Source organism: Terrapene carolina, unplaced genomic scaffold (assembly GCF_002925995.2).
Source record: "Terrapene carolina triunguis isolate 2854851 unplaced genomic scaffold, T_m_triunguis-2.0 Scaffold34108, whole genome shotgun sequence".
Taxonomy (NCBI): domain Eukaryota; kingdom Metazoa; phylum Chordata; order Testudines; family Emydidae; genus Terrapene; species Terrapene triunguis.
Window position 1 is genome coordinate 35,916 of NW_020698459.1, and position 15,292 is coordinate 51,207.

The 15,292-nt window shown below is 47.3% G+C and overlaps 1 protein-coding gene across 1 annotated transcript; it reads left to right on the forward strand.

Annotated features, from left to right (window-relative positions):
* Positions 1–154: 154 nt before the first annotated feature.
* Positions 155–11,643, forward strand: LOC112119963 (oxidized low-density lipoprotein receptor 1-like; the record flags this gene model as incomplete). Its single annotated transcript, XM_026646133.1, has 5 exons — positions 155–250; positions 6,834–6,932; positions 7,555–7,706; positions 9,198–9,340; positions 11,523–11,643. Coding segments are annotated over 5 exons (611 nt in total), but the record flags the coding sequence as incomplete, so codon positions are not given.
* Between the last annotated feature and the right edge of the window lie 3,649 nt (positions 11,644–15,292).

Below are 15,292 nucleotides of genomic sequence, written 5' to 3' on the forward strand. Positions count from 1 at the left end.
CTTCAAGTCCCTGCTCCAAATCACCCACATCCCAGGTGAGAGTCCCTACCACTAGGCTATTGGCTTAGGCACCTAACTCCAGAAGAGGGTTCCCGGCTGAGGATCCCAAGCAGAAGGAAGTGCATGTTCATGTTCTCCATTTCCTTCCTGTTAGCATCTCCCAGTGTATCTCCATGGCGGCTCTCTGCCATCATCCTTGGGCCCGTCTGCCTGATCTTGCTGATTCTGGTGATCGTGATGGCTCTACAGGGTGAGTGTTTCATAGATTATAAAGCCAGAGGGGACCACTCTGATCATCTGATCTGATGTCCTGTGAAACACAGCAGTAACTGAATTAATTATTTTTGAACTACAGCAGATCTTTTAGAAAAAATCCAATCTTGATTTCAAAATTGTCAGTGATTAAAAATCCACCATTGCCCTTGGTAAGTTGTGCCAATGGTGGTTTACCCTCCCTGTCAGAAAATTGAGGTTCTAGTCAGAATTTGTCTAGCTTCCATTTCTAGACATTGGATCTTGTTATACCTTTGCTACATTGAAGAGCCCTCTAGTATTACATTTCTGTGCCCCCTGTGGATATAGACTGTGATCTTGTCCTTTAACCTTGTCTTTCTTAAGTTAAATAGACTGAGCTCCTTAAATCTATCACAGTATAATGCAAGTTTTCCAATCCTTTAATAATTCTTCTGGCTCATTTCCTGAGCCCTCTCCAGTTTTCAAAATCCTTTCTGAATTGTGGACACCAGAACGGGGCACAGTATTCCAGTAGCACTCACGCCAGTGCCAAATACAGAGATAATAGAACCTCCCCACTCCTACTCAGGATTCCCTTGTTTATACAGTAACTCCTCACTTAACGTTGTAGTTATGTTCCTGAAAAATGCGACTTTAAGCAAAACGATGCTAAGCGAATCCAATTTCCCCATAAGATTTAATGTAAATGAGGGGATTAGGTTCCAGGGAAATTTTTCACACACACACACACACACACACACACACACACACACACACCCCTAAGTTTTAAACAAACAATTTAATACTGGTACACAGTGATGATGATTGTGAAGCTGGGTTGAGGTGGTGAAATCAGGGTGGGATATTTCGCAGGGAATGCCTTACTGCTAAATGATGAAGTAGCATTTGGCTGAGCCCTCAAGGGTTAACTGGTTGGTAATGTAGCCTCACTCTGCAAGGCAGCAGGCATGGAGGGAGGGGAGAGAGCATAGCAGACAGAGACAGAGACACACACACACACAGTGTGTCTGAGAGCCAGAGATGCACATTTCCCCTTTAAGTAGCTGACCCCAATCTTAAGTACACTGCCTTGTTAATTAGATCAGCTTGCTGAGACCAGCTGCTGCCTGGAAGCTCTCTCAGTTCTGAAACCTTTCGTGTGTACCCCCTGCTCTGTGGAAATGGGTAAGCGGGGTGCAGGAGCACAGGGGAGGGGGACACCCTGACATTAGCCCCCCACTTCCCCCTCCCCCCGTACAGCAAGCAGGAGTCTCCGGGAGCAGCTCCAAGGCAGAGAGAAGGAGCAGCACATGGCAGTGGGGGAGGGACAGCTCAATGCCGGTAACTGCTAGCCTGCTGGGCAGCTGCAGCACAGGGAATTTAGGGGAGCAGGGAGCTGATAGGGGGAGCTGATTACAAGCCCCCACCAGCTAGCTCCAATGGGCTGCTCTTCCTGCAAGCAGTGGACAAAGCAGGCAGCTGCCAAACAACGTTAGAAGGGACCATTATAAAACTTTAAACGAGCATGTTCCCTAATTGATCAGCAACGTAACAATGAAATAACATTAACCGGGACGACTTTAAGTGAGGAGTTACTGTACATCTGAGAATCACATTACCCCCTTTTGGTCACAGTGTCACACTGGATGCTCATGTTCAGTTGACTATCCACCATGACCCTGAAATCTTTATCAGGGTCACTGCTTCTCAGGATAAAGTCCACCATCCTGGAAATATGGGCTTCTGTGTTCTTAGGTGTATACATTTACATTTGGCCATATTAAAACGCATATTGTTTGCTTGTGTCCAGCTTACCAAATGATCCAGATTGCTCTGTATCAGTGACCTGTCCTCTTATTCATTTACCGCTCCCCCTGGTCTTTTTGCCTTCTGAAAACTTTATCAGTGGTGATTTTCCATTCTCTTCCAGGTCACTGATGAAAATGTTAAACAGCGTAGGGCCAAGAACCAATCCCTGTGGGAACTCACTAGAAACACACCTGCTTGATGATGATTCTCTGTTTACAGTTACATACTGAGATCTATAATTTAGCCAGTTTTTAATCCATATAATGTGTCCTATGTTAAATTTATATTCTAATTTTTAATTAAAATGTCATGTGGTATCAAGTCAAATGCCTTACAAAAGACTGAATATATTATATCAACACTGTTACCTTTATCAGTCAAACTTTTAATCTCATCACAAAAAGATACCAATTAATTTGACAGGATCTGTTTTCTCTAAACCTATGTTGATTGGCATTAATTATATTACCCTCCTTTAATACTTTATTAATGGGGTCCCGTATCAGCTGCTCCATTATGCTGCTTGGAATTGATGTCAGACTGACAGGCCTATAACTACCCAGGCCATCCTGTTTACTCTTTTTAAATATTGGCACAACATTTTTAAATATTGGCACAACATTAGCTTTCTTACTGTCTTTGGGAACTTCAGTGTTCCAAGAATTATTGAAAATCAACATAAATGGTCCAGCCTGCTCCTCAGCCAGTTGATTTAAAAATGTCTGTCTTTAGTATCTATTATTTCACATCCTCATGATTTACCACTGGAATGGAAGGAGTGTCATCATCATGATCTGATATGAGTACATCTATATTTTCCCAAATATACAACAGAAATATTTATTGAGCACTTCTGCCTTTTCTGCATTATTAATTCTATCATTTCAGTCTAGTAATAGACCAATCCCATTGTTACGATACTTTTTGTTACAAATACATTTGTAAAAGTTCTTATTGTCCTTAATTATGCTGACCATTGATGTCTCCTGGTGCCCCTATGCTTCCCTTATCAATTTTCTACAGTTCCTAATTTGTGATTTATATTCATTATTGTTGACTTCCCTTTTCTTCTGCTTATTATGTATTGGAGGTTTTTATAGCTGCCTTCATAACCCCGCTAAAAAGGCTGGTGTTTTAACCAGCATGGCCTTCTTCCCCGATTGCGGCATTGTGATTTTTGGGCATGTAGTAAAGTGATCTTAAACAGTTCCCTATTATAATTCACATTTTTTGATTAAGTTCTTCCTCCCAGCTGATTTGGCTGATAATTATTTTCAGTTTTGTGAAATAGGCCCTTTTAAAGCACTAAGTATCAATATTACTGGATTTGGACATTATTCTGTTTGCACGTTATAAATTTGATCAAGTCATGATCACTTGTGTGTAATCAACCACTAATTTTTAGTTCTGTGATCAGTTTATCTTTATCTGTCAAGACAAATACAGAGTGCTCCTGTATTGGCCGCAACACTTTTTGAATTAGAAAATTGTCATCTCTATGATTTAGAAATTCCAATGACGTTTTAACATCATGAGACCTCCAGCATATGTTACTCAAATTGAAGTCCCCGGTGATCACACAGCTTCCCCCACCCCCCACCCCCCACATATTATAGTTAGGTATGTGAGGATCCAGTCATCCTCTTCTCCCTAATGTGATTTGCTGGTCTGTAGCAGACACCAACTAACACCCATCTTATGCTTTATCCGATAGGACATTGATACATAACTATTCAGTTCTCCATCAGCCATTATTTTATTATGACCAGGATTGACATCAGGGCTATATAATTACCTGGATCATCCCATTTACCCATTTTAAATATTGGCACAACTTTCATTTTCTTCCAGTTCTCTGGAACTTACCCAGTATTCCAAGACTTATTGAGAATCAGCATTAATGGTCCAGAGCCTGCTCTTCTAAACCCATTTGATCCAAGTAATCCAGACCTGCTAATTTTAAAATGTCTGACATTAGTAGCTACTATTTAACTGTCTTTTTTGCATTTCACCTGTTATGCTGTAATGTAAAGTGATCATTCAGCCCCATCTTTCTTACTGAACCTTCCAGCTGCTGCTTTCCATGGGGCTGGGGATTTAACGGTTACCTATAAGACATGGCTCAAGGCCCGTCACCTGTACACTTCATGGTCCTCCCCTGCAGGACATTTACAGGTGACAATGAACGACGGACTGAGTTGGTAACAGAGGTGGAGCTGGCAGTTTGTGGAGTCCTCACAGGAGTAACATCCACCACCTCATCTGTGACCCCTCATGCCAATGAGCCCCTCAGGCTCTGGCAAGCTCCATGGCCTCTGATGTCCCCTGTCCATGAACCTAGAAGCCAGAAGTCAGTCCTAGCTCTGTGTTCTAGTTGGTGAGGGGGGTAGGGCTGCTAAGGAATTGACCCTTTGGCCCAGCCCTCTAATTGTCCTGTAGAGTGAAACTCAAGGAAGGCAGGACCAGAACATCCTCATAGGCACTGGGGATCAGATTAGGCCTGAGTCCTGCCATTTTAATGCCCAGTACAAGATGTGCCTCTTGGAGTGAGACCTCTACCTAAGGTTCTGCCCTGGAAAACATCCACCTAGACTGATCCAACCTGCAGACGTGGCTATAAATGGGTTGCAGAGTGACATCCATCTTTGAACATGTATAATCATGACTCCCTCAATCAGTATAGAGGCTAGAGTGATAGGCCCAATGAAATGCAGGTGGAGAGAACTCAGGACCTCGCATGGGGAATCAGAGCTGGGACATTAGCTGGTGTATTGTGAGGTCAATGGTAGATCAGGGCTCTCTGGATAGACAAAGGCCAAAGGTGCCACCACGGGGGATTCTGGTTGTACAGGCTGGCTCTGAACTCCTCCTTCACCATCAGGAGTCAAAGGTTATTGCCATGGCCATGTGAATGGTAACTGTAGGTGCCTTGGTACCATGGTGATGGATACTAGAGAGAGATTCTTCCCTTAGTGTGTGCCTAGAGGCACTCTGGTCCTGTGGTGACACTGGCTGTATAAATGCCTGCCTAGGTACAGATAAGCATAAAAAGGATTTGCCCCGTGACCTCAGGGTTGTGGGATGTTGCTGATCTCCCTCTACAAACCTACAGCCTTGAGTACATTTGTTAGAATATCCTCAACGTAAATGTTGATGGTTCTGTTACTGGGAGGGGGAATGGATCCGGTGGCCAAATAGGTGTGACGAGTTGGATCACAGAACCCGCCTTGGGAGCTGCCACCTGATGTGTCAAGACCACTTCTGCCCCTGTTTTCCTGCCCTGTCAGCTTAGGACTTCAGTGTCCTGCCTGGTTTGAGCCAGACCCGCTAGGCTGCTGCAAACCCAGACCCAGGTCTGAATCACGTCCCCTAACAGCTGCAGGCTTACCTGAAAGCAGCTCACAGAAGTGTTCTTGCCTTTAACACTCAGATGCCCAACTCCCGATGGAGTCCAAACCCCAAATAAATCCGTTTTACCCTGTATAAAGCTTATACAGGGTAAACTCATAAATTGTTCGCCCTCTATAACACTGATAGAGAGATATGCACAGCTGTTTGCCCACCCAGGTATTAACACATACTCTGAGTTAATTAATAAGTAAAAAGTGATTTTATTAAATACAGAAAGTAGGATTTAAGTGGTTCCAAGTAGTAACAGACAGAACAAAGTGAATTACTAAGTAAAATAAAATAAAACCTGCAAATCTATGTCTAATACAGTAAGAAACTGAATACAGATAAGATCCTCACCAGTTCCAGAATGCTTCCTTTTACAGACTAATCTCCTTTTAGCCTAGGTCCAGCAATCACTCCCACCCCTTGCAGTCATTGTCCCTTGTTCCAGTTTCTTTCAGGTATCTTTGGGGGTGGAGAGACTCTCTCTTTAGCCAGCTGAAGACCAAAATGGAGGGGTCTCTCACAGGCTTAAATAGACTTTCTCTTGTGAGTGGAGACCCCCTCCTCTCTCCTATGCAAAGTCCAGCTACAAAATGGAGTTTTGGAGTCACCTGGGCAAGTCACATGTCCATGCATGACTGAATTCCTTACCAGCCAAGCCAATTCCTAGGAAAGTCTAGATGTGGATTGGTGTCTTCAAGTTCATTAAGTGTTTCTTGATTGGGCACTAACTGAGAATAGTCTTTTCTCAGGAAGCTGACCAACTGCTTCACTACAGCCTACTTAGAATCAAACAAGTATGCAGCCAATATTTATAACTTCGAATACAAAAATGATAGATGCATACAAATAGGATTAATAGATTCAGTAGATCATAACCGTTACATGGCATATGTAGCATAAACCACATTCGAGTTATGTTATATATATACAGCCATAAGCATATTTCTGTAAAGCCTTAAGGGTGGCACCGTCACAATAGGTCTCTGTCATCTGTCATGTAATGAGTTAATGTTTGTCAGCCCCATCTGAAATGTACGACATGCAAGTGCCAAGCATTGTGGTTATTTGTTGGTAAAACGCAGGGAGCGCCCATCTCTGATATTTCCTGCAGAGAAGCCAGTTTCAAAACAATGGTGCCGATTTCCCTCTCGCTCACCCTGAGGTGAATAAGGAACGACTCCTCTGATATCAGTGGGATTTGACTAGTGTAAAATTGGTGCAAGCAAGAGGAGATCCATGTCTCACATTCCTGTCAGTCAGTAGGTGGCACTGTATCCACACATGCTCACAGTCCATCTCATGCTGTAAAACACCCCAGGATGATCCAGGCTGGAGCAATCCACTGGCTCTGGGCACCCCGTTATCTTATGATTTTTCTTGTGTCTTTAAAGTTTACCAGCTGTCCCAGAAATCCGAGCAAGAGCTGGAGGTCATTGAAATGGAAAACATAATCCTCTCGGACACTCTGCAGCAGCTGACAACTGGCAAGGGTAAGGAATCACAGCTAAAGCCTCTGAGGAAAAGACTCCCCCCATCCACCAATTCCTCCCTCCCCCCTTACACCCTCAGCTAATCTCTCCTTTACCTATATTCTACCTATCTCTGATCCCTCCCCACCTCCCTAGATCCTTCTCTAAGCTCTCACTCTCTCCCTATATCCTTCTCTATCTTTCGTTCCATCCTTAGATCCTTATCTATTCTCTCTGTTCCAGATCTTTATCTGATCTGTCTTCCTTTTACTGTGTTCATCACCATGGGAACTCAGTTCCTACTAATTCTTGTCTCCATCTTCCTATAACTCCTGTTCTCAGAGATGGGCTATAACTGTCCCTCACTCCCTGACCCGCCCTCCCCACTGAGATGAGAACTCATGGTACCAGTTTACCGTGCATCCTACTTGTTGCTTGAAGAAAGGAGCTGATGGTCAAAGGCAGTAGGGGCAGCCGGAGCTCTCAGAATGAGCAGACATGTGCAGGGATGGGTCAGCGGTTTAGAATTCTAAGCGAGGGGAAATTCCCATCATCCTTCACACCCAGCAGCACGGAGCTGTGGTAACAAAATGATCTCGGAGAACGAGGACTGAAAGTCTGTCTGTTTTCCCTTTTCTTCAAGAGGACAACTGCAGCACGTGTGAGGTGGACTGGGACCAGCAGGCAGCCAGCTGTTACTCCTTTTCCACATCCGCGAAATCCTGGCATAAGAGCTTAGATGCTTGTACTGCAATGTCGGCCAGTCTGGTGAAGATAGACACGAAGAAGGAGCTGGTACAGAGCCTCCTCTGCTTCTCTTCTTTATCGATATTAGTTGTTGATAAGACAATTACATACACACTGACCCTACTTTTTATACCAGTGTTTACACTATGCAGCTTTTAGCGACACGGCTGTGCCGCTACAACCGTGCCACTAAAAGGCGCGCAGTGTAGCCACTGTTTGTCGGCAGGAGAGAGTTCTCTAGCAGACAAAAAACTTCCACCCCCAATGAGTAGCATTAGTGTTGTCACCAGGAGAGGGCTCCTGCCGACTACGTGCTGTTCACACCGGCACTTGTCATCTACAAAACTTGTCTTTCGGGGGGGGAGGTTTAACACCTCTGAACGACAAAAGTTTGTCTTTCACTTGCCAGTGTAGACAAAGCCTTGGAATCTGTGGCGTTCGGGGGAGGAGCAAAGTGGGGGATCGACTGGCTATAGGGCAGTGTAATGGGACATGAGGCCTGTCATCTCTAATGCACAGTTCCAGCCCAGACCCAAGTCAGTAGTGACACCTTCCATTGAGTTCCCAGTGGGGCAGGTGATAACTGGCCTCCTTGTTGTCATCCTCGTTAGAGTCCAAGGATGGAACGGCCTATGGGAGCTAACACCTCTTCCTCTATAGAAGTCATCATGCAGAGCACGAGGAGGAGGGAGCGTGCCCTCTGAGTCCAGTCTCTATTTCTGTCATCACAGATCCTTTCAAGAGCACAAAGTGCATTTAAAAAACAGAACTTATTAGTTAGCATTAGTGACTGGGAGACCCATTGCAAATGACTGAACTTTGTGAATTAGCAAGCAAGTGAAAAAGTCAAGATAACTATCTATGAAACTCACTTCTGCAGGATACTGAGGCAAATAATTTAGGGAGATTTAGGCAAGGATCGGATTTCTGCCTGAATGAGAAGAGCATTTAGCAACGTGAGCTAGGATAAGAGGACCAGGGCCATTGATCCTTGTGATTCAGGACATAAACAGATCAGCTAATTGAGGAGTCATGGAGGAATGACCTCTATGCTGCTGTATTGCACAGTGGGCAAGATGCATTATGGGTCTTTTCCCACCTCATGGTGAAGCATCCAGCACTGGCCCCTCTCATGGCGGTGAGCTACTGCACGAGATGAGCCATCGCTGTGCTCTGATTTGGCAGTTCCTGGGCCCTTGGTTCCTGCTTTTATTCCTCCTTGCCAAGAATAATCTATGAGGAAGTCTTGTTTGGGAACAGCATGAGGGGTAGGATAGTTTGGGGGTTAAGTCAGGAACTAGGAGCCAGGAAATCTGGGGTCTGTTGCATTGATTCAGTACGTGTCCCTTGGAGGGTCACTTAGGCCAACTTATCAAACACGGAGGCCTACAGAGTCAGACACCTCTACCCATAGTTTAGTCAATTAAATCGTTTGCCTGATTTCCAGAAGGACTCAGCCCCTGTTCTCACCCAGATGCCTTCAAAGGGGAAAAAACAGTTATTCGGGGATTGATTGTTGTCCTTTGCTGTTCGGAGCAGGAGTTCTTGAAACATGAGATGTCCAAGCGCGTGTACGTGCGCCAGGGACAGCAATTCCACTTCAATTTCTGGACAGGGCTGAACTACGACAACGACATCGGGAACTGGACGTGGGCTGATGGCTCCCCTTTCTCCTTCCAGCTGTACGTCTCTCCTCGCTGCCTGTGCCCATCCAAGGGCACTGATCCAGTTCAATGTTGGCTCTGAACGGGGTAGCTCCTCCATAAATGGGGATAATGGTTAGAACCAGCCAAACATTTTTCATCGGAACATTTTTTCCGGTGACAAATGGCTTTTCATATAAAATTTTCATTTTTTTCAAAATTTTCCAATGTAAACTGAAAAGTTTTTGGTAAAAATTTCCACTTTTCAGTAAAAAGCTTTTGGTTTTGATTGAATATTTAGGGGGAAATTTAAAAAAAAAAAAAAAGGCCAGGTGGAAAATAAGTAGTTTCTGAGCAGCTCTAACCACTTTGGGACTTTTGGCTGTAAAGTAACAAGTATCACAGCATACCAGATTTAGAGTAAATCTCAGGGAAAACGTCCTAACTGTAAGACCAGTAGGACAGTGGAGCAGACGCCTAGGGAAGTCGTGGAATCTCCTTCACTGGAGGTTTTCAAAAAGAGGCTGGATAGCCAGCTGTCTTGGGTGGTTTAGACGCAACAAATCCTGCATCTTGGCAAGGGATTAGACTAGATGACCCTTGTGGTCCCTTCTATGATTATTGGTGTCCCCAGGCTGTCCCTATTCAGGAGGTGGCTTTGTGCAGAATCCACCTCATACTGGATAGCTGTTCACAAGCCACCACCCATGCAGCTCAGTCTCCTACTCTATGGTTATGGTGGCTAGGAGGCTCTCATTGGCTCATGGCTATGGTGGCAGAGGCTCCAGGGAATGAACGAGCCACATAGACTGAGCTCCCCTAGGGATGAGGCACATCAGCAATGAGGGGAGTGGGAGAAAAACACGCACCTGCAGGGAGATGGGAGAAAACGTGCACTTCTGCTGGCCTTCAAACAACCCCCCAGGCCTCTCCAAGCCCATCATAAGAAGGAAGCGCCCCACAGACCAGGACACGCTGACTCCAAGTGGCACCAGATTCTGCCAGAACAACAGCTGCAAAACCTGCAGACGTAGCTCCATTGCTACAATGATCAGCACCCCTCACGACACCCCTTTCAAGATCCCTGGGTCTTATGTGGTGTACCTCATCTAGTGTACTATGCGCCCAGTAATAACTATGTGGGTGAAACCAGACAATCACTACACGCTCAAATGAACGCACACAGGGAAATGAGAAAGGACAAAAACACCCTAATTCGTGTGGGCAAACATTTTGCACAAAGCAATCACTCTATATCTGACTCTCGGTCTCAAAGGAAATCACAACACCTCCAAAAGACGAGCCTGGGAACTTAAATTCATAACTTTGCTAGACACTAAAAATCATGGACTGAACAGAGACAATCTATGACTCACTAACAACCCTCCCTCCCTCCCCCCCTCCCGCTGCCTTTTTTCCTCCCTTTCTTTATTGCCTAGCACTGGAAGGTTGTTAAAAGGCCACTTCACCTTGAACCTTGAAATATGTATATAGTGTAGTTGTAGCTGTGTCGGTCTCGGGATATTAGAGAGGCAAGGGAGGGGGAGGTAATTGCTTTTATTGGACCAACTTCTGTGGGTGAGAGAGACAAGCTTTGAGCCACCAGAGGTCTGTGCTTCGAAAGCCTGTCTCTCTCTCTCTCCAACAGAAGTAAGTCCAATAACAAATAGTAGCTCGGCCACCTTGTCTCCCTTGAAATATTTTTTAACTACTTAGGCTAAACAGTCTGTTCCACCTCGTATTTAACTGTGACACTGCATACCTTTCCCACACCTGGAGAAGAGCTCTGTGTGGCTCGAAAGCTTCTCTCTCTCACCAACAGAAGTTGGTCCAATAAAAGATTTTACCTCACTCACCTTGTCCCTGCTGGACACAGAGATGCACATGGTGATGGGAGCCACATAAGAACCTACCATTAGCAAAATGGCAACATGGGCCTGACTCTTCAGTGCCTGGCCCTGTGTGTCAGGCAAAGCAGGTGTTAAATACCAGCATTCGGATTTGATTTTCCTCTCACTTTGCAGAGGTGTCAGTGATGACCCAGATGCCGGGCAGGGGAGACTCACCCAGGGTTGTCAATCTGACCCCCTCTCATTTATGCACTACGGTGAATGCACTTTGAAGACCATTCTTACCAGTGCAGCTGAGAAGGGGTAAACGCCCCAGCCTGTGGCTGCCCCCGCCCCATGGCTGGCAGTGAGACGGGGCTTGTGCTTGGCAGGTTCCAGGTCCCGGGAGCTGAAGGCTGCGTGTACATCCAGAAGGGGGACATCCGCACGCAGAGCTGCGCCAAATGGGAGGTTTATATCTGCGAGAAGCCAGCCAAGTTTGGGGGGAACTGAGAAGCGGGGCAGGAGCAGCAGAAGGACTGGCCTCAGGGCCTCTGCAGATCTATCCCCATCCTGGTGCCACGTGGGTGTCATGCGCCGCCTGTTCATCACAACCACACTGAGCCCAGTGGGGACACAGGGCCAGGAGCCTGCAGCCAAGTTCTCCCTGTTACCGTTAGTTAAAGGTGTGTTGACAACAGTTGCTCAGTTATTGACTGTGTTTGAGGCAGTAAATAAAATGCTGGGTTTAAAAGGCCAAAGACGTCCTTGTGCTTTAGTCTGTGTTTCCTCATAAATTGCTCTGGGTGGGGCTTCTATGGCCCATTATGAGAATTAATTTCCTTGAATGGGTGATCAAGCTGGAATAGTCCACAATGGACTGGCCAGACTGGATGATAAACTAAACAGTAATAAGTCACCAGGACCAGATGGTATCACCCAAGAGTTCTGAAGGAACTCAGATGTGAAATTGCAGGACTACTAACTGGTATGTAAGCGATCATTGAAATCAGTTGCTGTCCCAGATGAATGGAGGATAGTTAAGGTGACGCCAGTTTTTAAAAAAGGCTTCAGAGGGGATCCCACATGATATACTTTGAACAAGACTTGTGGCAATTGTCTAACAGTGGCAATATCAGTGATATCCGTGGTCCTATTTCAATCCTACAGCATCTGACTCTGCTCTGAGTTTCATTTCTCAGAGTGGGGCAGGACCCCAGCAGATTGCACGGTGGGAAATCACCCTGCCCATGGGGCTGCGGTCCTGATAACCAGCTATTTACTGCACAGAGGAAATGCTAGCGCAACGTCCTGCTCAGCGTGCCACCAGCTGGGGTCCCTCCTTCCTCAGACAATGAGTGTGAGCAGAGACCATGTCTCTCTGCACCCGGCTTGTCTCATCCCCCTGTTACATCTGGTCTGCTTTGACCGTGGGCTCTTGGGGGCTGACACTGTCACTTCCTGGGTCTGTGCAGAGCTGAGCACCATGCGGTCCCGGCCTGGGGAGGGTCTCCCCTAATGTAATGAGCGGTAGTTAATAACAGGAATGGGGGCAGGGTGGCTAACAAGACTGTGGGGACACGGCTCCCTCCTAGCTGGTAGGCACCTCAGTGACTCAGCCCTGCAGGGAGCCTGCGCAGAGACCAGGGCATGAGACGGGAAGATGCAGCCCCCGCCCTACATGCCCTGCAGAGTTGCCTGGACCCACAATCAGCCCCAGCCCAGCGGAGGGCGGCAGGGGAAGAGCATTCTCAGGGAGAGAGGGAGTGATGTCTCTCCTGCTGCTCCTCCTCCCTTTCCTGGGCGCCTGCCAGCTCTTCTTGCAAGGGGTCAGGAAGCTGAAACTTAGAGAAACGAAACTTAAAGGGACTGTGAGGAAACAGAAAGAGCCCGGACAGGAAATGCAGCAGGCCGTGGTGAGCCCCCACCCCCTGCCAGCCTGCCCCACTCTGGGGTGAATGTGCCCAGCCAGCAAGGTCTCAGGCTGCTCTGAGAGCCTTGCATGACCGGGGCTGGGGAGCACAGGGGACATGATGGGATTTGTGCCTTTAAGGAGCCCGTTGTGCATCTCCAGCAAGGGGCTCTCAGCTGGGAGCTGGTCAGGGCCCGTTAACCCTCGCACGCCCAGGCCTCAGGCACCGACACCCCCCCCAACAAAAAGCAACAACAGCTTTGCACCCCCTTTAAATAAAATGCTCTAGGTGTGGCTGTAGGATGTTTGCTGTTCCCTCCTTGCCCCTCAATGATGGGAGAGTGCCCCTAAAACAACTGAGGCAAAGGACGTAGGCAAAAGATTCCCTGAGTTGGCTGAAGTTGGCTTTTTTAAGCCTATTGTCTTTATGCTGCTGCTCCCCCTCCTTCCTTCCCTTCGGATAATGACAGAGATGTTCCTCACCCTGTGCTGTTACTCAGGTTCTTTGAGATGTGTGTCCGACGGGCGCTCCACTTCTCGTCCACTTACACTTCACACACCTTTGATTGGAGATTTTCGGTGGTAGTGCCTATTCAACCCGCTCATGCACCCTACATCTCCTCATGCCCCCCACCAGGCTACATAGCCCTTGTCACGGAGCTTGGGGGAGACAAGGCCCTGCACCCCCGGCTTCCTGCGATTCACCAGGACTCTCAGCCAGCCAGTAAAACAGAAGGTTTATTTAGACGACAGGAACACAGTCCAAGACAGGTCTTGCAGGTACAGACAACGGGACCCCCTCAGTTAGGTCCATCTTGGGGGGCCCCAGGGAGGCCAGAGCCCCATCTGGGCTCCCCTCCATTTTCTCAGCCAGCTCCAAACTGACTCACTCTCCAGCCCCTCCTCTCCCTTTGTCCCTTTCCCGGGCCAGGAGGTCACCTGATCCCTTTGTTCTCCAACATCTTCAGCTGGCACCTTGGTAGAGGAGGGGCCCGGGTCATTAGTTGCCAGGAGACAGAGTGTCGGCCATTTTCTGTCCAGACGGCATCACATCTGCCCTCTAGGGCTCTGCAACAATCACACCCCCTTCTCCCACCACCTAGATACTTAAGAACTGCATAGGGGAAACTGAGGCACCCACACAGTATTCAGAGAAAACATTAAGAACAGTCCCACTTTGTCACAGCCCTATGTGGGACAACTACCCTCAGCGCCTTCTCCACCACAAAGTCCCGCAGGAGCACTCTGAAACAGCGGGGAAGGAGGGCAAGTAGTGGAGCAGCCAGGGACACACATCTCGAAGAACTCCAGCTACTGCGCCGGGGGGAGTTTGTTCTCCTCCCTCTTCGAGTAGCGTCCCTACATGTGCCCCACTTCAGGGGACTCCTGAGCAGAACCCCCAGCTGAGGAAGGGGTTTCAGCGCAAAGTCCAAGACTGAGGACAAAACTGCATTTCCAAGGACAGCATCTGCTCAAGAAGCCTGCGCCACCACACAATGCTTGGAAAGGGTGTGTACAGAAGCCAAGATGCAGCCATGCAAATCTCCACAACAGGAACTTCTCTGAGTGACACGGCAGAGGTATAAAGGGATCTTGTGGAGAGGACCAGCACCCTGGAGGGAGGTTGTATGTTGGCACATTCAGAGCATGATATAATACAACCAGAAACCCCCCTGGAGAGACCCTGAGTGGCGACTGTTGACCCTTTAGATATACAGCAATAGACACTGTGGAGGAAAAGACCCCCCCACCAATTGCCTAGGCCTCTGTTTGCTGGCCTGGGCCTGCTTTGTAGCTAACAGACCTAAAACCTCAACCAAACTAAGGCCTAGTCTACACTACAAGTTTAGGTCGAATTTAGCAGCGTTATATCGAATTAAGCCTGGACACGTCCACACGACAAAGCCCTTTTTTTCGACTTAAAGGGCCCTATAAACCGGTTTCTTTACTCCACCTCCGACGAGGGGATTAGTGCTGAAATCGGCCTTTCCGGGTCGGATTTGGGGTAGTGTGGACGGAATTCGACGGTATTGGCCTCCGGGAGCTATCCCAGAGTGCTTCATTGTGACCGCTCTGGACAGCACTCTCAACTCAGATGCACTGACCAGGTAGACAGGAAAAGCCCCGCGAACTTTTGAATTTCATTTCCTGTTTGCCCGACGTGGAGAGCACAGGTGACCACGCAGAGCTCATCAGCACAGGTAACCATAGATTCATAGATTCATAGATTCTAGGACTGGAAGGGACCTC